The sequence below is a fragment of the Plectropomus leopardus genome, chromosome 7 (genome assembly GCF_008729295.1).
Source record: "Plectropomus leopardus isolate mb chromosome 7, YSFRI_Pleo_2.0, whole genome shotgun sequence".
Taxonomy (NCBI): domain Eukaryota; kingdom Metazoa; phylum Chordata; class Actinopteri; order Perciformes; family Serranidae; genus Plectropomus; species Plectropomus leopardus.
In genome coordinates this window covers 16,663,032-16,689,633 of record NC_056469.1, presented here as the reverse complement: position 1 = coordinate 16,689,633, position 26,602 = coordinate 16,663,032, and the positions used below count along the sequence as shown (strand labels likewise).

The 26,602-nt window shown below is 37.6% G+C and overlaps 4 protein-coding genes across 5 annotated transcripts; all 4 read left to right on the top strand.

Annotated features, from left to right (window-relative positions):
* The first annotated feature begins 6,389 nt into the window (after window positions 1-6,389).
* Window positions 6,390-9,759, top strand: fpr1 (formyl peptide receptor 1). The gene is made up of 2 exons (XM_042490539.1): window positions 6,390-6,437; window positions 7,162-9,759. The coding sequence occupies exon 2, from the start codon at window positions 7,173-7,175 to the stop codon at window positions 8,313-8,315; it is 1,143 nt and encodes a 380-aa protein (XP_042346473.1). The 5' UTR covers window positions 6,390-6,437; window positions 7,162-7,172; the 3' UTR covers window positions 8,316-9,759.
* Window positions 9,760-12,476: 2,717 nt separating this feature from the next.
* LOC121946104 (chemokine-like receptor 1) lies at window positions 12,477-17,182 on the top strand. 2 transcript variants are annotated; one of them, XM_042490540.1, is made up of 3 exons: window positions 12,477-12,498; window positions 14,278-14,325; window positions 15,547-17,182. In XM_042490540.1, exons 2-3 carry the CDS (start codon window positions 14,286-14,288, stop codon window positions 16,644-16,646), a joined length of 1,140 nt encoding a protein of 379 aa, XP_042346474.1. In that variant the 5' UTR covers window positions 12,477-12,498; window positions 14,278-14,285; the 3' UTR covers window positions 16,647-17,182. The 2 variants fall into 2 exon arrangements, with proteins under 2 accessions (XP_042346474.1, XP_042346475.1); XM_042490541.1 differs by lacking the exons at window positions 12,477-12,498; window positions 14,278-14,325 and adding an exon at window positions 14,543-14,637 and having other exon boundaries at window positions 15,547-17,181.
* Window positions 17,183-19,210: 2,028 nt separating this feature from the next.
* LOC121945394 (chemokine-like receptor 1) lies at window positions 19,211-20,846 on the top strand. Its single transcript, XM_042489546.1, has 2 exons — window positions 19,211-19,279; window positions 19,721-20,846. The coding sequence occupies exon 2, from the start codon at window positions 19,734-19,736 to the stop codon at window positions 20,844-20,846; it is 1,113 nt and encodes a 370-aa protein (XP_042345480.1). The 5' UTR covers window positions 19,211-19,279; window positions 19,721-19,733.
* A 1,222-nt stretch (window positions 20,847-22,068) lies between these two features.
* Window positions 22,069-24,890, top strand: LOC121946106 (chemokine-like receptor 1). The gene is made up of 2 exons (XM_042490542.1): window positions 22,069-22,141; window positions 22,449-24,890. The coding sequence occupies exon 2, from the start codon at window positions 22,460-22,462 to the stop codon at window positions 23,573-23,575; it is 1,116 nt and encodes a 371-aa protein (XP_042346476.1). The 5' UTR covers window positions 22,069-22,141; window positions 22,449-22,459; the 3' UTR covers window positions 23,576-24,890.
* The last annotated feature ends 1,712 nt before the right edge of the window (window positions 24,891-26,602 follow it).

Below are 26,602 nucleotides of genomic sequence, written 5' to 3'. Positions count from 1 at the left end.
GACACAGTTTTGATTTCCAGTCAGCACCGCAACAAGATCAACAAACCTTTGAGGTTTTAAGACGCAGCAGATTCCCACTATTTGTGTCTTTGTGACAGCGATACTGAAGCCTAGGAGTTTCAACACAACAGTTGGTATACCAGTGTTACACAAAAAGAGTTGTGTTTTTAGAAATGCTGTGAGCTCACAGTGTTTTGCACTCCACAGCGACGAAAAATACTGGGTGTATTACAGTGATGCTGGGAGCAGGAGTATGTCATTAGTACCACATTGTCCCACACACGGACACAAGCAGACATGCATGCATTTTAGCTGTGCCTTTCAGGTTGCTCCCCCACCCTCCCAGCTGCTGCAGTGAATAATAAACCCCCAAACTCCAACTGCATATATCACCCTCTACTAAAACCAAATTCCCTTTAAACCTCCACTAGTTGTTTTACACACCCAAATTGGTATTTGTGCGGCACACATATAATTGCATGTTTGGTTGGTAAATCAAGAACTCTGGCAAGCCCTGGGCTCTGAAGGCTTCCCTCAAACTATAGCCTTGGGATAGCTATTAATATCCCCTACAGACACCAGCAAAACGCTTTGCCTTTAAGTTCTGCTGCGAGACTATACAGCAGAAAATTCAAAAAACACATTTAAGCACAGAAATGAGAAGTGGAGGATGTATTCCTCAAGACCAAATTAAACAAAGTAGTCATACCGTCTAGACTTTAGCTAATACAGTAATGTCATTTAGTGCTACAAATGGAGCTGAACAGTTCACTTCAGATTGAGAGCGAGTTATGAAGAAAGTAACTGGGTCAGCACATTTTCAACTGTTTCCTGTAGTTAGAATGATTGTTTGGGGTACTGATGCAAAATATCTCTCAGTGGGGATGAATATTCAAAAGCTGAATGTTTATGTATCCCTCCAAAAAAAGAGCCAATGATAACAGAGACATGAGTCCTCCTACACATACAAAGAAGGGTGTTGCTCTGAACTCATGCTGGGACTGAGAGCGTGTACACAGCCACATGTAGTGTCTCCCACTCTTTCACTCTCTCTCTCTCTCTTTCTCTCTCTCCTTCCTTCCTCCCCCTCACATCTGGAGTATTGGCAGGACATAGTTCCTGTGTGGTGTGTGTGTACATTAGTGGGGGACTCAGTTTTTTAGGGTTGGGCAGGCTTTAGCAGCCCACACTGTGTGAAGCTGATCACTTCAAGATATTGAGCTTCATTGTTTCACTGTGAGAACAACCGCTGCAGTGCAGATCACAAGGATGCTCCTTAGTCTGACTGTTCAGCACTGTTACCTAGAAATAAAGTTTATACATGTCATGTGTCAGGTCATGTTTGTATGTTTTTCTTTATATTCTAAACATTTCCTAATTTAGTTTTTATTTGTTAACCCCTTTAAACCTGGAGAAACATCATATTTCTTGTGCTGCTTTCAGATGCCCTTCACAAGTATATAAAACTTTGAAGCAAATTAGTTTGATTTCTTTCGAAACCATGGGGGGAAAAAGGCAATAAGCAACTGAATAAGAAATGTTATGAAAATTGCAAGGAATTAGTAGATTTAGAAAATTACTTGCTATATTTATCATAATTGCATATTTAAAATTATGTCATAAAATTGTTATGATTTTTTAGACACCTTTTCAGTGTAATTTCTTTGTGTGTGTGTGTGTGTGTGTGTTTGTTTTCTTTTGATTTCTTTTTCTGTTCTTTTTTAATACCAGTTTTCAGGTAAGTTTCTTGTACATTTTACAAATTTCTTGCAATTTTCTTTTTTCTTTTTATTTATTTATTAATTTATTTTAGTTGCTTACTGCCTTCTTCCCATACTTTTGACAGAAATAATTTGCTGAGGTTTCAAATGTTTAATCTCTGTCTTATATCATTTTAGGTCCCCACTTCCTGTCAAGCTTCCCTCCTGTTTGATTAACTCCCCTGCTCTCATGTGTTTCACCTGTGTCTGACTGCCACATCTGTGTCTCATTATCTCACCCTCACATCATGTATATAAGCTGAAAGTTCCCCACTTTCTGAACCACTTCATCTTTGTCTCCTGTAGCAAGTGTTCGAGCATTATGTTCCTCATGTTAGCTTTCTCATGCCTGTAAGTTTTGGACTCTTCTTTGACTCTGCCTTTGTTTAGCCCTTTTTGGATTTGTTTGCCTCGTTGGCTAATTGCTCAAACACCAGACCTGTTTTTGAGATCAAAGACATTGATTATTACTTACTTTTAGGACTTTTCACTGTAAGCCTGATCATTCACAAGTAATTTGAAAGAGCAAATACATTTTGAGGGAAAAATAATGTTCCGCAAATTAGATTTTTTATGAAAATAATGAGGAAATGTTGCCAATCAATGCATTTGGGAAGTCATAAAAATGTTGATACTGAATGTAGCAGCAACTTCCGGGAGAAATAAAGCCAAATGCGACAAACTGCTGTTCCTTGAATGGCCACTTGAGGCTGGCTCTCTGCGAGGCATCACCACAGTCTATCCCTCAGTATCCCTCACTCCTTCAAAGCTGCACCCTCTCCAAATATGGTCACTTCTACCCCCCAAAAAACGATATGGCAACAGGCAAAAAGCCAAACTCACGGCCTCAAAAAAGCAGTCCACAACCCAATGAGTGGCATCACAGTAGCTACATCTGTAGGCAATCTTGCAATACATCATACACTTGTAGTGAGCAGTACAGCATTATTTTTGTATTATTGCCTTTTTTCTTAACGTTCAACCAAAGTCACAATCTTTTGCTAACATTAACCAGAGTGCTTTTATTGTTTGCGCATAAGAATTGACACAAACCTTGAGGTCCAACATGTAAGCCCACCATCTTCCCCAACCACCTCCCTCCCTCCAAAGCCTACGCAGAACAAGAATGTTTTGTTTCTTTACCTGACAGAACCCATTCTCAACATAATCGCGGTGATTACATTACCAAAACAATGTAACGAAGAAGAGAGTTCAGTTACATACAAATGTCATTTCTAGGAGACAGGGTTTGGTTGGGTGAGTTGACATTTTAGAAATTCCAGTTCCCTCGTCTATCAGTCAGTCAAGCGTAAGAGAGTTTCACCTTTTGCCCTATGATATAAAACACGTCTGTAAATACCCCACTTGTAAATTCTGAAGCTTCAACGTGTCTTTAAGTGGTTGCTAACAAGTGGCTAATTGTGACTACAGAATGTCATCACATCGATCATGTCATTACGGCCTTGTTGTGGTGGCAAAGCCGACGTCATGTGATTGTGGTGTAGGTTGTTTATCGCCTAACAATAGCTTTTTAGTTCTGGCAATTGTTTATTTGTGAAAATTGTCTTGCTAAACAAAGTGTGAACATGTTGAAGTTTTATTGTCTACAGATTTCCATTGAATGTTAGATTGTTACAGCTTATTTTCAGCAAAATCCAAAATTGAACTGAAATGCCTTTGTTTTTTTCGGGGTGGGGGGGTGATAGAGATGAAAATTAACTCTTCATTTTTGGAAAAGCCTTTGTATATTTTCATATCAAGCAATAAATGAGTTTTGATGTAGCGCATATTTGTTGAATGGATTCTGTAAAGTCAACTTCCAAAGCAACAAGCTTGCTTCTATTGGCAGATCAATATCTGTTAAATTGCTGTTTCAAAAGTTTGCTTATTTAGGATGTCAAATTGATTCACATGAACTTAACAAGAATGCATCATTCACACTGGAATTCATTTTTCAGTGTCAGTGTGTTTGTTCATGAAATGTGAAGACACACAGGTTGAGGAAACAGTCCATTCATCATGTTTGGCAATATTCCACTAAAATATTCCTAAATTTCTTTTAACAAAAAGGAGGAGGAAAAAAACGAAAAGAAAAAAATTAGCTCACGACCGTGTCTCACAGATGTATAAATGTGTGGGTAGTGGGGCTGAAAACCAAGAGTAAAGAGAAACCATGTGGAAGGAAATATGACCATGAAGTCAATCTCAGATGAAACATTGCTTCCCCACTGAAAGGTAGGGCTGTCCTCTGGGGACATGAGAATGATTTTCAGCCTCTCCAAGTAACATTCCCCTAAGTCCATGCCTCCATCTAAAGCCTGTTTAAACTGTAAGATGTTTTCTGGTTCCTTTAAATCTTCTGGTTTGGCCTGTTATTTGTTCAAAATAAAGTTTGTAACTTCAAATTATTCAACTAATCTGTAGCTCCATGTTTTTACAAGGGATAGATTTCAGTTTTGGGACTGTGAATACTTGACAGGGATATAACTGAAGTACAAAAGCAGCAGGAATGTGGAAGGCAGGCTTTAAAAAATGAAATTGCTCAGATTTACAGCCTAGATTTGCTTCAGGGTGAGTACATGAATTCCCTTTTGTTTTAAGGTTGCAATCAGGTCTGCGGTTGTTAGCCATTCTGTCGCGATGCTTCCACTTATGCACCTTTTGGCATATTCTGTCTGTATATGTCAGATGTCTCAGGAATGTATGATTCTGTGTAATGATCAGTGAACAAAAATACCCCATCCAATTCCAAGAAGTTCCTCTTTTAACTTCATGCAGCATGAGTTCACGCAACAGTTTTTTTTTTCAATTTACTACAGAAAATGACTAAGCTGCAAAAATGATACAACCTGTTACTGTTTGAGCAGTAGTAGTGTCAGTGCCAGTAGTGTTTTTGCTCACTTTTGTCATAAGTATGATCACACTTGCACTTCAAATGTGTTTCCAAATGTCACACTAGATTAGTTCAATAGTGCAAAATAGGTTGCTGACCAAAAAAACACACATTAACCCATTGACACGTGCAAATTGGCTTAATTTCTTTCAAAATAATGGGAAGTAAGGAGCATGTTATGAAGAAATGACACAAAAATTAGCAAGAAACATGTTTTTAGAAAAGTATAAGAAAATTACCATTAAAAACTGAAAATTCAAATAACTCAGTAAAATAATTTTAAATATGCAATTCTGTTCATTAAAAATATAGTTTTCTTGACATTTTTCCCCAGTGTTTTTAAAACATAATTTTCTACCTTGTAAAAGGTGTCAGAGCTCAGTACAGGAAACCTGATGTTGATCCAGGTTTTAAAGGGTTGAAAAAAATTATACTTATGCCATTGCCCTAACATTAACCCAAATTTCAATAATGTGCTACCTATAGAGGAACTCCAGATCTGTTTTGTTTGCAAGTTTGAGGCTCCACAGTTCAGGAGTTCAGCTTCAGGTGGACAGTGGCACAGAGGGAGTAGCCTGTGATTTTATAAAACTGCATGCCAACCCTAAATTATTGACAGATGCTGTTGTGACCTTCTTATCATGATGCAGGGTAAAGACAGGAGCACAGAGCAATCACCCTTAACCTCAAGCAAACGTGAGGTCAACCCACACAGTGAAAAACACATTACGCAGCAGGATCACTGGTGTACATGAGAAGTCACAACTCCACTCTTTCTCAAGTAGTCATCGCAACAACCCACAATTTATGTATTTAGTTGTTTGGTTACTTGGTGTTTTCACTTTTGGAGTTTCCCAAAGGACAAAGGCTCTATCGTTTGGCTTTTGAAGAGGGCATGTCTCGGCAGGATTTTGCATCAGACTTCATATTAGCAGATGAAAGCTACTATTGAGATGGAAGATTGTATCACTATAGGTGTAGCTGAATGTGTGTTTATTATATTGTATGCATTTATGTAATTAAGCCTTTTAAACAAAAGCGATATAAACTTTTCTTTTGCTTTCAGATGCCAAAAGTATTTAAACCTATGAACCCTGAGCAAACTGGTGCAATTTCTTTCAGAAACTTGGGGGGAAAGGCAATGAGCAACACAGTAAGAAATGTTCCACAAAATAATAGATCTGAAAAATTATTTTTAAAAAGCTAAGGGGAAAAAGAAAATAGATAGGGGAAAACAATATCATTGTCATAATCACTTGTTTTAATATTATGTAACAAAATTATTATAATATCATTTTCTTTTTTGTTTACTCTTCTTTTCTTTTGATTTCTTTCTTTTTTCTTTCTTTGTTTCTTTACATCTTTTTGTCTTCTAATTTCCGGGTAATATTCTTAAAGCCTAATTTATAGCCTACTAGTTTTTTGGGTCATTTCTTCTTCCATCGCTCTTTGACTTCGTTTCTGAAATAAATCAAGCCAATTTGCTAAGGTTTCAAAGCGTTAAGCCATATTTTTGTTGTTTTTTTCTAAAAAAAAAAAAAAAAATGTTTTACCTCAACTGCAATGTTTTACCTCAACTGCAGTAGGCCGCGTGCAAGAGACCTCAGACTGAAAGTGTCTTCAGATGAGGGGGTGCGAGCAGCCTGAGGTCCCGCCTCGATGTGAGCGATGACGTCACATATTTAAGAGTCAGGGATCAGATCTCCACAGATTTCCACAGAGTAGACAGACCGGTGTGGCTTTTGTTGCGGACGCATCCTCATCATACTGGCGCTCTGGAGAAGGTACTGTAACTCTTCTGAAACTCTCTAAAACTTTTACGCGCAAGAGAAGAATACTGTCAAAGCATGTGATGTAGGATAAAGTTATATTGCATATATTGTTCTCTCAAACTTCTTCGTCTGGAATTTAAACCGCATCGTCTCAGAGTTGCTGCTTTTTGAAGTGACAAAGGTCTTTGTTTGCAACCAACAGTGCAAATACCGTCAAACTGTTAATTAAGCCTTTCTATACAGTATATAGTCTTTGTAATGCATCTATAAGACGTGGGAACGCTTGCTTTTATTCAACAGTGGTTTTTACTTAATGTGGTTTCTAGTTTTCTGTTCCCATTTCTTATTTGCCCAAATGGAAGTTTCATTCAGTGGGAAAACTGATGCGCTGTTTGCATGTAGATGTTGTCTATGAGTTATCAAGTTATGAAACTTTCTTTTAAAGGTTATTAAGATTTGCCTCAGTGTCAAATTGTGGCTCAGGGCTGTATTATGAATTGTGAATGTATTATGAAGGTCAGATAGTACTTGGGACCGTTGTCCTACAATTAAAGTCATGTTTATGTGAACAGCATCTTCTATGGGCCTTTTTTGCTGAACATGAGTGAGGATACAAATTTGCATTTTCAAGAGTGCACTGGCTTTTTATGAAAATGATTGAGGAAGACATTAATCTCATGCATGGAAAGGAACCGATATTTACCTCTAAATATTATTTTTTATTTTTTCATTGCAGATCTCAAGACAATGATGGATGTAATGACAGTTACTCCTTTCTATCACATCAACACAACAGACGTCTCTGGAAGAAATGGCTCTCTGTATGATGACGACGATGAATATGACTATAAGGACGAGCATGCAGAGCTGAGACAGTCTCTCAACATCATGTCTCTCATTGTTTACTGCCTAGCTTTTGTTCTTGGTGTGCTCGGCAATGGAGTGGTTATCTGGGTGACCGGGTTCAAGATGAAGAAAACAGTTAACACAGTTTGGTTCCTCAACCTCGCTGTGGCTGACTTCCTCTTCACAGCATTTCTGCCCCTGAGTGTGACCTACACAGCTATGGATTTTCACTGGCCATTCGGCAGATTCATGTGCAAACTGAACAGCACTATAAGCTTCCTGAACATGTTTGCCAGTGTCTACATTCTGGTGGTGATCAGTGTGGACAGATATGTGTCTGTGGTTTGGCCCGTCTGGGCCCAGAACCACCGAAGTGTACAGAAGGCGTCCTTTGTGAGTCTGGGTGTTTGGATACTGGCTCTGATTCTGAGCGCTCCGTACTTCATCTTCAGGGACACTGGGCCATCATATAATAATGACGACATCATCAACTGCTTTAACAACTTTGCTTTTTCTGACGACTATGAAACACCATCTGTAAATCAGCTGCGACAGTTTCGTCATCAGGCCATGACCATCACCCGCTTCCTCCTGGGCTTTGTTGTCCCCTTCACTGTCATCGTCTCCTGTTATGCTGTGATAATCCACCGTCTCAGAAGAAACCGCACCCTGGCCAGTCAGTCAAGTCGCCCCTTTAAGATCATCGCTGCAGTTATCACCACCTTTTTCCTGTGCTGGGCTCCTTATCACATCATGGCTCTAATTGAGTTGGTAAACCACATGGCTAATCATGCAAGTGAAACATTAGACCATGTCACCACTATCGGAGTCCCCATCGCCACCAGCCTGGCCTTTCTCAACAGTTGCCTGAACCCACTGCTGTATGTGTTCATGGGTCAAGATTTCAAGGATAAAGTCCGCAAATCCATCCTGAATGTTTTGGAGACTGCCTTCCAGGAAGAAGTTTCTCGCTCTTATACCTACACAAACTCAATGGTCACCAGTCGAAGCAAAGAAAAGTCTGTTTCTGATGCTGAGGTATAAGGTCGTCCACCGCATGAAACACATACTGTAACTGTACATAGCAAATGTAAATGTATATAACAAATAAAGTAGCGTTTGTTGTTTTTTTTCTATTCAAGGATCTGAAACTGAAACATTTCACCTTTTACCATTTGACTGATATTAGTTTTATGAATGGCAACTTCACTGACAGTATTTACAGACTAGTAGAGCAGGCAGATGGTAGGCTAATAATATACAATAACTCAATTTGTGATGCATTTGTGGGACAAAGCATTTTAAAATGATGTAAATGTATGACCTACTTCACAAGGGGGAAAAAAGAAAGATAACAGAAAAAGAAAAGCATGCGTGCATAAATTTGTGCGTGCAGACAAATTTACCCATAATGAATGACCCATAGAGCAAGTGGCTACATTTATATTTTAAGTGGCAGTGGTGCCTCTCTACCACACAGTCCTGTTGTTGACTGCACTTTTAAGTGCTGTACCTTCAGTCAGTACCATACTACACCCAGTGGATGTGCCATCTTTTTTGACAAGGGAAACCAGTCATGATTTTAAAATAGGTGCTAAATCGGTTTATGAATTAATTTGTACAATACAAGCAACAAAAATGTATGATTTCGTTGGAAAGGGGAACTTTATGCTTTCATCTGTCACAAATATTGATCACTACAATAAATCTCCATCTGCATGGGGCAGCAAATAAAGCAAGCAACAGAACAAGTCCCAGTGGTTTATAGTCAATGACTGTAGAGTGTATTGATAATTAAAAAGAGTGGCACATCACCTAAATAATAAAAAGCTAGTTTGAAAAGAATTTAATGCCTCTCTTGCCATAGAATAAAGCAGGCGCTAAACTACTGTATTAAAGAGTAATAATAAATAATATACAGTGAAATATTGTCACTGAGCAAACAGGCTCATAGAAAGTTTCCCAACTTGCTCCAACTCATCCCAGCCACTCAGCAGTGTAGTGACAGTTGATGAGGTGGGTGTACCGTTAAAAAAATCTTAAAAAGAAATTGGTAGGTAACCAAAGAGGAAGTGGGTATATTCTCCTTTATATTCCAGTGGCTTTTTGGCTGAAAGAGGGGTATAGTGAACAGCCAGAAAAAGAAGTGGTAGGCTATACACCATATAAGTGTATACTTTCCATTACACCACTGCAGCCACTTATCCTATATGTGTATATGTGACAAAATTGGGCACATGACCACAAAGAACATCTTTGGTTACATACAAAGTGAAAGTGAAGTGGGCAGCCATGCTACCTAGTTACATTAGGTTTTGTGTAACACATTTCGTCTAAAATCACCCCGTAATGTCTTTTTGTTTTTGCCACCTTTCGTGAGACAACACCATAGAAACAGATTTACTTTTTTTTACTGCTACATGTCTACTGCATGCTTTGAACATGGCTAATGTAAGCCTAATAAACTATGAGATTACTATGTTTAAAATAGCGGCTGCATTGTATACGTTGCTTGTTTTCATTCTTTGATCATTGTTTTTTGGGGGGCAGGGGGTATATCTATTATATAAGTACATGCATATTGTGCCATGATCTGTGAATTTCAATTTGTCAATGATATGTTTTTATCCCATTTTTATACATATTTTATTGTGGATTAATCGGCCAGTTTTGCTTTCTATTTTCTCTCAGTCTGGCACATATGCTATAACAAAATAGTTGTTTTGTCTGACCAACTGCAAAAACAAACCCCAAAGATATTCAATTTTAGTAAAAAAATAAAGAAAAAACAGAAAATATTCACATTTCAGAAGGTAAAACATGGCATTTTTGCCCTAAGAATTGATTATATGATTAATTAATTAATCAATTAAAAAAATAAAATAAATAAAAAATTAATTTAAAATTAAATTAAAATAAATAAAAAAAAATAAAAATTGGGATAGCATGAATGGTACACTTATTCTATGTCTTGTATAACATTAGTATATGTGACATATTGTAATATAACATGAACCTCTATAAAAGCTTTATTCTAATGTAAACCATGTAAATGATAAATTGATTGTTTTTATTTTAATGTTTTTTTTAAGCCAGAGTCAATAAATGATGATGACGACATTGTGGTTCTTACTGTTCCATTATTTCCATCATTTTTCGCTCGTAATGTTCATCTCATAACCAGCACATGACTTTACAAAACACAGCAGGATCTGTATTTCTCGTATGAGGGTTGTATTTTTATCACAGCACAAAAATGATATGTAGTCATATTAGAATTCGCCAGTGGGGGGAGCTGTTTTTACACATCAGGTTCCTCTCAGATGGAGGCCTGAAAACTTTAGAGGGGGAAAAACCCTGCAGCAAACTGACTGATTTGAAGCCTTTAATAGTGCAAACAGATTTGTAGCACTGTTAACAATATTAAATGTATTCCAGTTGGTTGTCAGGAAGTGTGTCAGTCATCAGTCATTTGTGATTATGGAAACATATTTTGCATTTTTTAGCATCAGAGTCAGTAATTATCAGCACCTCTTACAGTAAGTCCTGTTATTCTTTAAACCTCAGTTAGGAAATCATAATTAAGTCAATTCTTGTTCTATGTTTGGAAAAAACACTTGAAAACATTTATATAACTCTGTGTGCTGTCACAGTATAATTCTATTAGTGTATGTCACGTGTTTTGTGAGTCATTATCAGCTTTGTTTGATATGATCTTGAAATAAAGACATTTGAGGAACAGTACTCTGCTGCTTAAAGTAAAAGAAGTATTCAGCTTCGACTGTGAGGGCATTCTGGAAATTCTTTAGTCAAAGCCACAATAAGTAAGTGGATTCAGTTAGCTAAAGCTGAGGTATGCAATTTAGTTTTCGTGTCAATGGGCAAATATCCCATAACAAACTTAGAACATAATGTGATTCAACTGGTCAAAGAAAAAAACTCCTCTTGGCTCTGTTTTTAGGCTTCAGAGAATCAAGGCCATGACAGGAGACCTTGGCCAATCACAGGTCATTTCAGAGAGAAGGTGTTCCTATTGGCTGTTCTACAAAATGCAGATGCGCGTACATGTGTCTTTGTTGAAAGCCTGACTTGATGACACAGAATGCTGCAGAGAAGGTTGATATTCCAGCATTGACAACAACTGCCCACTCTGCAAAGCAACCCAAAAAAGGAATACAGACTTATCCAACAGAGTCTAAAAGAAAGTCTGTCCTCAAATGAAACAAAACGTGTCAATTACAGCAAAGCATGTCAAAGGTGGAGCAAAACAAATCCTGTTATGCTGCGATGATCCATCGAATCAGAAGAAACCACTCTCTAGCCAGGCGGTAAAGTCGCCCCTTTAAGATCATTGTTGCAGTTATCACCACTGTTTTTTTTGTGTGCTGGGCTTCTTATCACATTATGGCTTTAATTCAGTTGGTAATCATGCAAGTGAAATATTAATCTACGTCACCACTATCAGAGTCACAATAATCACCTGCATGGCTTTTATTTAACAGTTGCTTGAATCCACTGCTGTATGTGTTCATGCCCCCAAATTCCAAGGATAAAGTCCACAAATCCATCCCAAAAGTGTTCAAGACTGTCTTTTAGGGGTCTCTGGCTCTCATGCTGATGCAAAGTTAGGGGTCACCAGTCAGATCAAAGAGATGTCCGCAGTCAATACTGAAGGGTGACAAACAAATACTGAAACTCTACATAGCAAATTATTTTCACACAAATGTTAATGCATATATATTTTTTGTGCTTTTGGTGTATTCATACAATACATTAAACAAACTGATGATACAGCAAGGTGTGATGCTTCTGTTGATACTGCATGATTTTGGTATATGTCACACATTGTAATATAACATGAAAAAAAAGATTTATTCTTTTGAAAGTCATCAATAGCACGCCCTTATCATTTCCGACTTTTTTTCAGTCTCTTGAATGCATCACCTGCCCTGGCATCTCAGGACCCAGGTGTGCTGAATTAGTCGAGTACAGAAGACAAGAAAATGCAAATGTTTGGTTAAATAAATTTGTTTGCGACCCATCGATTTGAATTTGTTTTCTGAAAATCCTGTTTATGTTGCTGGGATGTTTGTTTCTCTGTTTTTTGTTGGGTTTTTTTTATTTCGTTTAGACGCAACAGTCAAACTCAGTTTAATCTCACCCAGCAAATCCCCTCACATCCTGCAAATCAATTGACACCCGAAGCACCGGATCATCGCACAAAACAGTGAGCACAACCAAATAATTTATATACTTTTCATATTGCACTACCTCCACAGTATATACTAGCACAGTATATATTTCAGTTGTGTATATTACACCTCAGCAGTACATATCATACCCTCATGTCTCTATTTTTAAGAGAATACCTGTTTTAACATGTATGTTGTTATTGTCTTATGTTACTTTAAATCGTCTGTAGTGTACGGTAGCTCTGTGGGAGAACCCTCAATTTCGCTGTACCAGTACAATGACAATAAATGTATCTATTTATTTATTTATCTATCTATTTATTTATCTACATTAATCTATTTCAACCGTATCTGGAAGCCGCAATAGCGTCGATAAATGACGAGGACATTTCTTGCTGTTACCATTATTTTCATTATTGAAATACTAATAAGCAGTTATTTTACACTTGGCCAGTAGAGAGAGCTGTTTTACACATCACGTTCCTCTTAGATCAAGAACAAAAAACTTCACAGGGAAGAAACTCACAGTGACAGATTTATAGCACTGTTTGCAATAAATGCAGTCCTGTCAAGTATTTAACAAGTGTGTAAATCATTAATCATTTATGATTACATATAAATATTTTGAAAAGGCTTTTAGAGCCGGAGTCAGTAATTATCAGCTTTTACATTGTTTTTTACTCTTATGAACTTAGTTGGGTAACGTTTAAGTTCCTTTTGTTAATGTTGCAAGTGAAACAGTTTGTATTTTTACTTATTTTTAAATACATGTTTTTTTGTATATTTGGAAAAAAACACATAGAAACATTTAGATGCTTTGCATCCTGTCAGTACATAACTCTAATGGTTTAGGAAAGGCTTTTTAACTCATTGTCAGCTTTAATTTGTTTAATATGAATTTTAAAAAAAGAAATTTGTGAGCCAAGACTCTAATGCTTACAAGTAAGAAAAGCTTTCAGCTATAACTGTGAGTGAATTGTGGGAATGTTTTCGTCAAGGTCAACATTTTAAAGTGGCGTCAGTAACTTAGCAGCTCCAATAATATTTGGAAAAAGTCAATTTTTTGAGTAATCTTTTATTTCAGTAATGGCATTTTAGTAGCTGGAAAACTAGTTTGTTAAAATCTAGTGTGTATTTTCTTTATTCATGGGGTCATAAAATAAAAAAAAAGTTAAATATTAGAAACACAGGATTGTACACAGGATGATTTTAAATATCCATATTTCAAGATACATTGTTGTTGTTATATGCAACAGCATGGTGATACAAATATTATTATTTCCTATGTGCTTTGTTTGTATTTTGCTTGGTAACACTATCGTGCACCTATAATCAGATATTGGTTGTTCGCATTTTTTTGGACATATTTAGTCAGTACGTTACTAAATTTAATTTCCACGCTTCCCTTTACAGTTCATCGTGGCACTTTAACGTTGATACTGTGTATTACATGAGTAAATAGTTTTAATCCTAATATATATCATTTATCAAAGTAAGTAAAGTTTGTATATTTGATGTTAATTTTATTGTTGCCCAATTGCCCAGTAATGCAGTTTGGCAACAAGAATTTATACCACATTTTCTCTAAAAATTGCTTTCTCCAGTTAAACAGTAGCTTGTTAATAATTACAGTAGTTTGTTATACATCCAGTCTGTATGTTATTCATCCATGGGGTCACATAAGGAAATAGAACACAGTCTGAATTCAGGGACATTATGGTGTTTTTGATGTGTTTGGGTGATACTAAAGCTGTATCAGTATTGTTTGTGGAAACTTTTTGTGCTTGCTCAAACTTATTTCTTAATTTTCTCAGCAATAGCCATGTGCAATGGCATGACAGTGCAAAACAGGATGTTGACAGGTAAGAGCAGACTGTGGGAAATGTATGTGTTATTAGGCTTGTGAATTTTTAAGCTAAAAATGAGTAGACATTTTTGTTTAAAGTTTAGATTTTTTTTTAATTGCAATGCACAAAAAGTTTAATTTCAGGTGTACATAAGAGATATAAGACACCTCTGGAAATAGAAAGAATGTTTGGGTGTGCCCCCTGTGGCTTAACCTTGACGTTGGTGGTGCGTCACATTACTGTCTACAGGTTAGCCTCTATTTATGTCTCAATTTCATGACTTCTCCCACTAATTTATTCAAAACAGCCTCAAGAGCTTTAATATGGGTAAGTTACCTTTGTTATTTGTAGAATTTGATATTTCTTACACAAGATTCATCCATCAAGGTTGTGGGTCAATAATCAGTAAAGAAAACAGTTTGTCAAATTCAAGAAGTTTTTAGTGTTCAAATTGCATTCCTCTGTTAGGAAGTCAGTTTGATTTGGTGAATTGAAGTGCATGGCTTATCAATTTCTAACTTTCCACAGGTTCAGAACTTTTTGAAAAAACCTTTATCAACAAGGGTTCATATATAGTATTTAAATGTCAATTTCTCATGAAGCAGAGTAAAAGAAAGTTATTTATAGTCTATGTCCTGGCCAGTCTCATGTATTATTTTAAATTTTGTCTTTTTTAACTGGAGATAATGAATTTAGTTTTATTTCTTTCGAGAGGTGCAAATTACTTTAACCACCTTGCTGATCATTTTGCAAATAATTTTATTCATTTCATTTCAAACAATTCTCATTACTGACAGATTAGTAAATGTACAGAAAATTAAGCATTCATTTATTTATTATTAATAAGCATACACTGCAGTGCATTAAATGAGAGATAATATCAGCTACAGTGTAGCCTCATAACAATTTTGCAGTGACACAGTAGAGATAAGAACAGGGCCCCTGTGACAAACCCTTATTTAGGTATTCTAATTTGGCCTGCCTACGCTAATGATCATAATATTAATAATATTAAAACAGAAACAATTTAAAGATCAGTGTTTGCATGTGTGTGCCATGCTTTAACTATGCCTGATTATGTTGAACTTTATGTCGATACTCTAAGAGTTTAGAAACATTTTTTTCAAAAGCTTTGTTGGTTTATAAGGGAATGTGATTACTGAACTATGCATTGCCAGAAAAATCAGAGCATACAGAAAAAAAAAATCATATTATTTCTTCATGTTGCCATTGCAGGTTTCAGGACAATGATGATGAACGCTACCCCTTCCTATCACAACAACACAACATCTGGAAAAAACAACCTTATGTATATCGACAAGTATGCCGAGCTGAGAAAGTCTCTAAACACCATGTCTCTCATTATTTACTGCCTGGCTTTTGTTTTTGGTGTGCTCGGGAATGGACTGGTTATCTGGGTGACCGGGTTCAAGATGAAGAAAACAGTTAATACAGTTTGGTTCCTCAATCTCGCTGTGGCTGACTTCCTCTTCACAGCATTTCTGCCCCTGAATGTGACGTACCTGGCTCTGGGTTTTAACTGGCCGTTTATGTGCAACCTGAGCAGCACATTCATCTCCCTAAACATGTTTGCCAGTGCCTACATTCTGGTGGTGATCAGTGTGGATAGATGTGTGTCTGTGGTGTGGCCTGTCTGGACCCACAACCACCGAAGTCGACGTAAGGCGTCCTTTGTGAGTCTGGGTGTTTGGATACTGGCTCTGATTCTCAGCACTCCGTACTTAATCATCGGGGACACTGGGCCGTCATATAACAGTGAAAAAATCATCAACAGCTCCAACAACCTTGCTTTTTCTGATGATAATGGAAAACCATCTGTGATTCAGCTGGGGCAGTTTCATCATCAGGCCAAGACCGTCACCCGTTTCCTCCTGGGCTTTGTTGTCCCCTTCACTGTCATTGTCTCCTGTTATTCTGTGATAATCCATCGAATCAGAAAAAGCCGCACCCTGGCCAGCAAGTCGAGTCGCCCCTTTAAGATCATCGCTGCAGTTATTATCTTATTTTTCCTGTGCTGGGCTCCCTTTCACATCATGGCTCTAATTAAGTTAGTGAGTTTCATACCGTCTTATCAAAGTGAAACATTATTCTATGTCACCACCATCGGGATCCCTATAACCACCGACATGGCCTATATCAACAGTTGCTTGAACATAGTGCTGTATGTGCTCATGGGCCAAGATTTCAAAGATAAATTCTACAAATCCATCATGAAAATATTTGAGAATGCCTTCCAGGAAGAGGTCTCTGGCTCTCACACTGACTCAAAGTCAGCTGGCACCAGTCAGAGCAAAGAGATGTCAGCTCATACATAATACTGAAGTATAAGGCTGTCTACATGAGGAAACAAATACTGTGTCTGTGCATAGCAAATCATTTTGATACAAATGATAATTTATGTGTCCAATTACATACTACTTACAAGGACTATCAATGGACTGAACCGGTGATTATATTGTACAATAACTTGTGATGCTGTTTGAGAGCTAAACCTTTGCTGAACAGTATGGTCGTAGATTGTTTTTATTGGAGCAAATGGATGTACCTAATTCTGTCATTGACTGCTCTTTGAATATCAGCAGTGCCTTCAGTCTGTACCATAATAAAGCTAAAGGTGACTGTAAAATGTTATTTCATGAACAAAAGAACCCAGCAGTTATTTCAAAATAGGCATTACATGAGTTTATGGTAATATTTGTGCAACAGAAGTAGCATAACAAATATGGTTTGATTGACAGCGGGAGTGCTGTTTTTTTGTTTTTTTCCAGTTGGCCCTTAACAACCATTTCCTTGCCTGTATGTGAAAAAAAAAACATGCAAGCAACATCAGCCCCAGCAATTTGTATTTCCTCCAACTGTGAATGTAGATCTTGTCTTTTAATTTTGCTTTTGGGGCCCTGAAAATAACTCACAAAAACCTCACAATGTAATTTTCTGCATAAAAGCTATTATAAAATTAACAAAAAACAGCGATTCAGAAGCATAGGTGAATTGTGTGACATGTTGCAAAGGCCACACTGTTCATTTAATTTGTCTGAATGATACAAAATACTGTCGGCCCTGACTGGGGGGAATTTTGTGCTTTCCAGTTTAAGATATCAGCTGCATGATATATGAGTTTCTAAACTTAAGAGGAAGTGTTGTTTTTAAAGATGCTTACAGGAAGGCACTGTAGATAACCCAGACTTGTGAAATTCCCCTAACTCTAACACTGATAATGATAATATCTCACATATATTGATTCCAGATCTCTTACTGTTGCCTACAATGTATCTACATAGGCCGCAGTCATGTTTCAAGTTTTCAAGTGCAGTGGCAAAGAGGGAGCAGCCCGACTGACAGGCAACCCACAATTAATAGCAAGTGGGGCAAAATCAAACAAGCCCAAAAAGTAACATAGGGCTGTTACACTCTGCAATAATGTGAATAATTCACATCAATCCATAGTCATCAACTCATAGTTTAAGCATTTAAGTTGTTTGGTAACTTTGTGATCTGTCTTTTGATCTCTCTCTTTTCACAAAGTCTATTGTGTGCCATTTTAAGAAGGCAAACAAGTCATAGCAAAACATCGATTCCATGTATTCCTTTGTATATCGTCAATATATGGGGCAGGACTGAAGCAGCCATTGAGGAACTAATACCCTCAGTATTATTTATGGAAATTTGAGGGCTATAGCGTTGTGGAGGACTTCAATTCTACAGTTCTGTAGAATTGAAGTCTGCAACTCCCTTGGGAGTTGCAGGGTTGCCGGAGCGGGCCGGCACCAGAGTCAGCTTACGAGGGAGCGAGCCCAAATCACAGAAGACAGAGCTGCATCAACCGAGGAGCAGGAATGCCACCCGCAGTTTAGGCTGAATTAGCAAAGGAAAATAAAAACAAAACAAAACAACCGAATGTAAGTTGCACATTTGTATTAGTGGTCACTGAAAAGATGATTTTATTGATTTGTATCCAGAAGTCGGGGCTGGGAGGCAGAGACATAATTTTTTGGTTGGCAGTGTTATGGAGGTATCTGAAATGGATATAAATTTGGTATATTTAAATTTTAACAACTTTAGCCTGATAAAAATTAAGTTAAAACTTCATAGTCTCAGGTGGAGAATTCAGCAAATCAAAAAAAAGGCTGATTATAATTTATTTCGGCCATTGTGGAGAGTTTGAGACAGCAATACTATTGTGATCCTAGGTTTTTGTTAATATTCTGTTGTCTTTTGGACTCTGGTTTTGGGTTTTTCTTTTGGGATTTTCCCTGTGTCGTGTATTCATAATGGTCAGTCTGTTTCCTGATTTATTTTGTGGGTTATCTCCTCCTGCCTTTGCCAGGTTTCCCACCTGTTTTCGGTCACACCTGTCCTTCATCAGCATCATTAGTCCTTCCCTGCTACTCAGTCAATCAGCTCCCCGCCTGTTCTTCTGCCTCATCATCTTATTCCCCTCACATGAGCTTCTCTGCCCTTTTTCTCCACCTGCACTACGTTATATGAGCTTTAGGCCTCATTTTACTTGGCTCTGCTTAGGCTCTGCCATGCCACCATCTTGACAGATCACACTAAAGAGGGCTAAGAAGTTAAATTCCCCAAAGGCCCACATACTTCATGGGCTCAAAGATGGGCCAGAGAGACTTACAAAACCAAAATTGTGTAATATTCTGGTTTTACATCTGTCCAAAGTAGTTGTTGCCCAACATTTTCCATCTAAAAACTTATTGATAATAATTGATAAAAGTAAACTCACAGCACATCAAGAGTTAATCATGGGAATTTTTAAGAGTACATTCATAGTCTCTTTATTACTGTGCGTTACATGTGGTCCAGTCATGATGTGATGATGACGTCACCAAAGAGTCTTATCAGGAGCACACTTTCCTTATCCTCTCAGAGTCTGACCTGGTTTACTGCTACTGCTGCCATCGCATCCTGATCCAACTAACGAACTTTGAGAAAGGTACAGTAAACCTTAGAATTACAGTATGTCATCCTTTGAATTTTATCAATGAAAATGAGACAATATAAGCGCAGATGAAGGTGATACAGATAGCATACTTTGACAAACACCTTACCTTTGTATTACACTAAACTAGACTTAGACAAAAGCAAACTGCTGTATTTAAGAGAACTGTTTGCTTTTCCTTTTTTTGTGATGGACGTAGATTCCTGTAGACCTGATAGGATGTTAAGTAGCTATTAAACTGATAATAATATCCTTAGTCTTTGTTTGCAGAGTTGTTGTTTAAGAAGGAGAGGAAGTTGTGTGTGTGTGTGTGTGCGTGTGTGTGTGTGTGTGTGTATGTGTGTGTGTGTGTGTGTGCGCGTGTGTGCGTGCGTGCGTGTGTGCGTGTGTGTGAAAAGAACAAATGAGTGATATTTTCTCACATTGTAATTCCAGCTCTCAAAACGAAATGGATAAAACTACTGCTGCACCCTTCTATAACATCGACACCACAGATGTATCTGGTGCAAATGGCTCTTCTTATGAAGTCAGCAATGACTATGACTATGATGAGTATGCTGAGCTGAGAAAGTCTCTCCACATCATGTCTCTCATTATTTACTGCCTGGTCTTTGTTCTTGGTGTGCTCGGCAATGGAGTGGTTATCTGGGTGACCAGGTTCAAGATGAAGAAAACAGTTAGTACAGTTTGGTTCCTCAATCTCGCTGTGGCTGACATCCTCTTCATAGGATTTCTGCCCCTGAGTGTGACCTACACAGCTATGGATTTCCACTGGCCTTTTGGCAGATTTATGTGTAAACTTCACAGCACTGTAAGCTTCTTGAACATGTTTGCCAGTGTCTACATTCTGGTGGTGATCAGTGTGGACAGATGTGTGTCTGTGGTTTGGCCCGTCTGGGCCCAGAACCACCGAAGTGTCCGTAAGGCATCCTTTGTGTGTCTGGGTGTTTGGATACTGGCTCTGATTCTTAGCACTCCGTACTTCATCTTCAGGGACATTGGGCCGTCATATTACAATGACGACATCATCCACTGCTTATACAATTTTGCTTTTTCTGACGACTATAAAACACCATCTGTGATTCAGCTGCGACAGCTTCGTCATCAGGCCATGATCATCACTGTCCTCCTCCTGGGGTTCGTTGTACCCTTCACTGTTATTCTGTCCTGTTATGTTGTGATAATCCATAGATTCAGAAGAAACCACACTCTGGTCAGATGGTCAAGTCGGCCCTTTAAGATCATCCCTGCAGTTATCACCACTTTTTTCCTGTGCTTTGCTCCTTTTCACATCATGGCTGTAATTGAGTTGGTAAATCACATGGCTAATCATGCAAGTGAAACATTACACAATGTTGTCGCTATTGGGACTCCTATAGCAAAGAGTGTGGCCTGTCTCAACAGTTCCTTGAACCCACTGCTGTATGTGTTCATGGGCCAGAATTTCAAAGACAACATAAATAAATCCATCCTGAATGTTTTGGAGACTGTCTTCCAGGATAATGTTTCTTATACCTACAAAAAGTCTACGGTCACCAGTCGAAGCCATGCGGCTGTATGAGGTTATGATATATGAATATCTGTTAGTGTACATAACAAATAATATGCAATGGAATTGTGAATAAGCTGCATGTTTTTACTGCTGTGCTTACCTATATGAGCTGATTATGATCCTTGGGTAGCAGCTGTATTTTTTTTATTAGTTAGTTTCCCAGTATTCCCTAACCCTTGGACAACACAGGAGAGGAATGGATCACATATTTTTGATTGATTTCTTTCTTTTACTAATTTTCAGATAATTTTCTTGTACTTTTTTTTTTTTACTAATGTCTGGCTCATTTCTTTTTTCCTTTTTTGTTGTTTGTCACTCTTTTCCTATGTGTTTGAAAGATTTCAAGCCAATTTACTCAAGTTTCAAAGGGTTAAAGTCTAATATTAATTGACCAAAAGAGGCAACTGTTTTGCATCTTAAAGTATATTTTAAGTCAGAGGAGGTTCTCCGTTTACCGTCAACAATGTGTAGTTGATGTTGCCTTAACAACCTAAATCGTAAAAACAGTGCTGTTTCTGAAAAAGTCAGTGGGTCGACTCCAGTCTTTCCCTGTTGTCTTTCCAAATGTAATTTCCAGAAACAATTGGCCTATCATCTTATCTATTTTGAACCTGATTTTAATCTGTGAAAATAACCAAATAAATTCTGATAAAATTCTTACTGAAGAACTCTTTTGCTTTTTTAGATTGATCCTCCTATACAGCATAGTTTATACCTCAGGTAATATGTGTGGTCAACCTACATAGAGAAAATTATTGTGCTGCAGGATTATTGATAGAAAGTAGAAGTTTTAGCTTAATTAATTTTCTTATATTCACCTCAACAACCCACATTTCAAGCATGTAATTGTTTATGTATGTCACACATTTCTCAAAGGACAGAGACTCTAGACTCTATAAGTTAACACTACAAGAAGATAGCCAAGTCTTTGCAAGAAATCAGAACTTGTAGAGCAGCTTTTGCGGTAAGTTGATAAGAACAGCTGTTAACGTTACTGTTAACGATAACATTTTAATGAAATATCAAGATAATCACTGGACTCTTTCTGGCCTATGACCTCACTACTCTACTCTGACCTCAAGTAAATATGTAGGAATTAACGGTAGAACAGCCTAATCATAATGGTAAAAAGTAACAAGTTAACTTTAAATGTCTGTGAGGCTTTCAACATTAAATTTATGAGAGGCGTGTTATATATGGGCCAGCCTCCTGATGTATCACATTTCTAGAGTAAACCCCTCAGAGTTTGAGCAGGAATTCTTGTGCTGCACACTTCTTCTTTTGACTCACAAACTTTGAGAAAGGTAAGTGTTGTTATTTTCTTTGGATTTGAATTCATGCAACAACAAAAAAAGCCAAAATATCTGATGTTTGTTAAAGCTATCCTCACAAACACAAAGTTGGAATTTGGTAGTTAGAGAACAAATAGAAGATAAAAATCATTTATTTTTTGTATTGCCATCTATAGTCAAAATGGTTCTTTGTATGGCAATATTATTTTTTGCCATCAAGAGAAGTGCATTGTGTTTTTACATTATTAGGAAATGTTATTGACATCTATGTAGGTGAAAAAGAAATGGTTCATACTGTTGTTTTATATTGCCATTGTAGGTTTCAGGGCAATGATGGAGATGAATGCTACCCCTTCTTATCACATCAATACAACAGAATTATCTGGCAAAAAAGGCTTTACGTCTACTGACAAGTATGCTGAGCTGAGAAAGTCTCTCCACATCATGTCTCTCATTATCTACTGCCTGACCTGCGTTCTTGGTGTGCTCGGGAATGGACTGGTTATCTGGGTGACCAAGTTCAAGATGAAGAAAACAGTTAACACAGTTTGGTTCCTCAATCTCGCTGTGGCTGACTTCCTCTTCACAGCATTTCTGCCCCTGAATGTGATTTACGTGGCTCTGGGTTTTCACTGGCCTTTCGGCAAATTGATGTGCAAACTGTACAGCACTATAAGCTTCCTGAACATGTTTGCCAGTGTCTACATTCTGGTGGTGATCAGTGTGGACAGATGTGTGTCTGTGGTTTGGCCCGTCTGGGCCCAGAACCATCGGAGTCCACGTAAGGCATACTTTGTGTGTCTGGGTGTTTGGATACTGTCTCTGATTCTCAGCACTCCATTCTTCATCTTCAGGGACACTGGGCGATTAAATGCCAATAAAGAGAACATCTACTGCTTTTACAATTTAACTTTTCCGAATGACAATAAAACACAATCTTTAAATCAGCTGATACAGCTTCGTTTTCAGGTCATAACCATCACTCGTTTCCTCCTATGCTTTGTTGTCCCCTTCACTGTCATCGTCTCCTGTTATGCTGTGATAATCCATCGAATCAGAAGAAACCGCACCCTGGCCAGCAAGTCAAGTCGCTCCTTTAAGATCATCACTGCAGTCATCACCACCTTTTTCCTGTGCTGGGCTCCTTATCACATCATGAATTTAATTGAGATGATCAATTTTATACCTGCTTATCGCAGTGAAACATTGATCTACGTTGTTACTGTTGGTGTCCCTATAACAAGCTCCCTGGCTTATATCAACAGTTGCCTGAACCCAGTGCTGTATGTGTTCATGGGCCAAGATTATAAGAATAAAGTCTACAAATCCATCCTAAAAGTGTTAGAGACTGCCTTCAAGGAAGAGGATTCTGGCTCTCACATTGACACAAAGTCAGTGGAAACCAGACAGAGTGAAGAGATGGCTCTGTCAGCTCTTAATACTTAAGTATTAAGAGCTGATAGGAGGCTGTCTATGACATGAATAAACAGTCATGCAAGTAACTTTTCACAAATGTAACTGAATATGAGAATTTACTTTTTTTCTTTCACATTATAGTAGACTGTAAAATACCTTTTAAAACAGATTATTTCCTGAATATAAGATCAATGTGAAATATAATTTCTGTACCATAGCACAAATGATAGCAAGTTCATTTTGCACAGCATTGTCCTGCAGTTAGTTAACTTGCCCCTAACATTCAACTCAACTTCCTCTACCATCGACAGATGAGAAACATGATACTCCTCCGCAGATACCATCTCTTGGTTGATCTGTGCTTGTCTGTGGTTAAGGTTTTGTCTTGTCATTCAATCTTATAATCTGTTTGGTAATTTTCACACTGTTAATCTTCCTCAAATGTTTATATCTCATGTTGTGCTTAATACCTTGGTGCTTTTATAAACATTTTATTGCATGCTTTTTTTTAGCTGTATGGTAAGGCCAAGTGAATTCAAGCAAAAATATTTAGCTGTTATGATCTAATTATGCTCCTACAGCAGCAGTCACCTTTACTTGGCTGAGTTTTGTCTTTTGTATTTGTTTGGCCCTGAATATGTCAAAACTGAGAAGTCATGTTTGTGATGCTATGGTATGACATGAATAAACAAATGCTATAAGTGTAGCAAATACTTTTCACACTCACGTAACTGTAAATAAAAGGTTAATTTTTGTGTAATAATACATCTGATCTTGCTAAAAGCTAATTATGATCCCATGGTAGCAGTTGACTGTGGTTATTGTGATATGTACACATGAACCTGTGTATGAAAGCTTTATCCAAATGTATTTCATTGTTTTTTTTATCTTAATCATAAATGATAAATGTTGTTTGTGTTTTTCTTGTGTAGTAAAGATTCCCGTTTTCCTTCATTTTGACACTTCTCTTCCTCCCATTTTTTTATCTCACTTTCTTTCCTCCGGTTGGAGTAGGGTGATATACTTGCTTTCCTCAGCATTGATTGGTTCCTTTCACTATGATTAACCTGATTGAATTCACCTGTTCAGTCCCTATCTATACCCTGAAAACACTTTCATGATCAACACATGGGTTGGCAGTGCTGGTAAGCAGAGTTTCTTTCTCTTTGGATTATCCTGGGAATTATTAGTTTAATAGGGAAAAAAATCCTTGTACACACTGTTGAATTTTGACTCAAGTTTTAATTTCTGTATTCATTTCTTTCAGAGTCAGAATCCATGTTTGTTTTCTCCCCCTTTATGTTGCAATTCTTGAGTTTTGGAAAATAAACCTTTATGTGGAAAACAAAGTTTCATGGCTGTGCATGCTTGCATTCTGGCCGATGCCCATGATACACCTCTCCTTCTGAACCTCCTCCTGACTATCTAATCATTTTCCATCATTAAAATATGATTTGAATATTTGTTTTCCATACTCCATACTGTATAATCCCTGCATAATTTTACATTATTTCTTAGTATCATACACTGACAAATGGATAAGGAGCAAGGGATGTTTGTTTGCATTTTGCAAATCTGAAAAACCCTTTAAGATAAGTTGTTCTAGCAAGTTGCAGAGCACAGAATGTACATTTTTTAACGGTACTCTTTATAAAATGACTGCCTTTTCATAATATCAGTTGAGCAGCAGAGAGAACTGTTTTACATCTTGAAGTAAAGGTCAATAATTAGGTTCTCCATTCGCCTTGAAGAAATGTGTGGCTAACTCATTTCTTTTATTAGCACCTGCTTTTTTCTTATAGTAAATGCTGTTGTGACTTTCTTCAAATGTGATGTAGTATGAAGAGAGGGGGTATTAAATTATGCTGCATGTTCAGTTGTTTCAAACAGGAAATTGAACAATCACACTATCCTAAAGCAAACATGAGCTCAGCCCACATAGGAGATGTAGCAATGTAGAAATGATTTTTTTTTACTTTTTTATTCATAGAGTAAAAAAACCCTTAGATCCTTTATTTTATTGTTGGTACATGAAAAGTATTGTAGACAAATAACTCTTAAACGCTTTTTAGGTGCTCCGCTGTCGGTCCAGTGTGCGGTGGAGGGGGTGCTCAGCATTGTTCATGATGGCGAGCAGTTTTTTAAGTGTCCTCCTCTCCACCACCGTCTCCACGGTCTCCAGCCTGAAACCCACCACAGAGCCAGCTTTCTTAATGATTTTATTATTAAGTCTGTTGGTGTCACTGGCTCTGATGCTGCTACCCCAACAAACAGCAGCGAAGAAGATGGCACTGGAGACAACAGACTGGTAGAAGATCTCCAACATCTTGCTGCACACGTTGAAGGATCGTAGCTTCCTCAGGAAGTAGAGTCTGCTCATCCCCTTCTTGTACACAGCGTCAGTGTTAGATTTCCAGTCCTGTTTTCTAGTGGACAGTAATGAAGCAGGAGTACACCATTTTAGAAGACTGCTTGGCAACCCTCTGTTTGCCTGATGGATGAATGATGTCGCCTGTCCAGATGTTGATTCAATCAGGAAACGGAGCATTGACCTCAAGCATTAGAGGAAAACCCCATTATGCAACACTGAAGTCACAGCTGCACTCTTGCTCAGGTATTAATTACAATAACCCACATATTTCTCTTTTCCAAAAAGCAGAGGCTCTATAACGTGGCATTTAGAGAACATGGAAGGGTCTTATAAATAAATTCAGTATCAGTAACAAACAAGAGCATAAAACAATAAAATGATCTCACGTTGGCACATTACCTTGATTACCTGACAAAGAGTTTTATTCAGAAGAGCAGTTTGGCTGCTTTCCGACAGATAATTTAACATTGGGTGCAAAACGTGCTTGGAAAAAACACATGCAAATAACTAATTAAATTTGCACAGTGGCTTAATGCATGACTTAAGTTAACAATGCGACCATCAGATTATACCACTTGGGACAAAACTTCCCATAAAAGACATTTCATAAAATACATTTCATGCAGTTCAGGTTACATCTCTGCAGAATCTTTTATTGGGTTTTTTTGTTTGTTTTTAAGGGAACT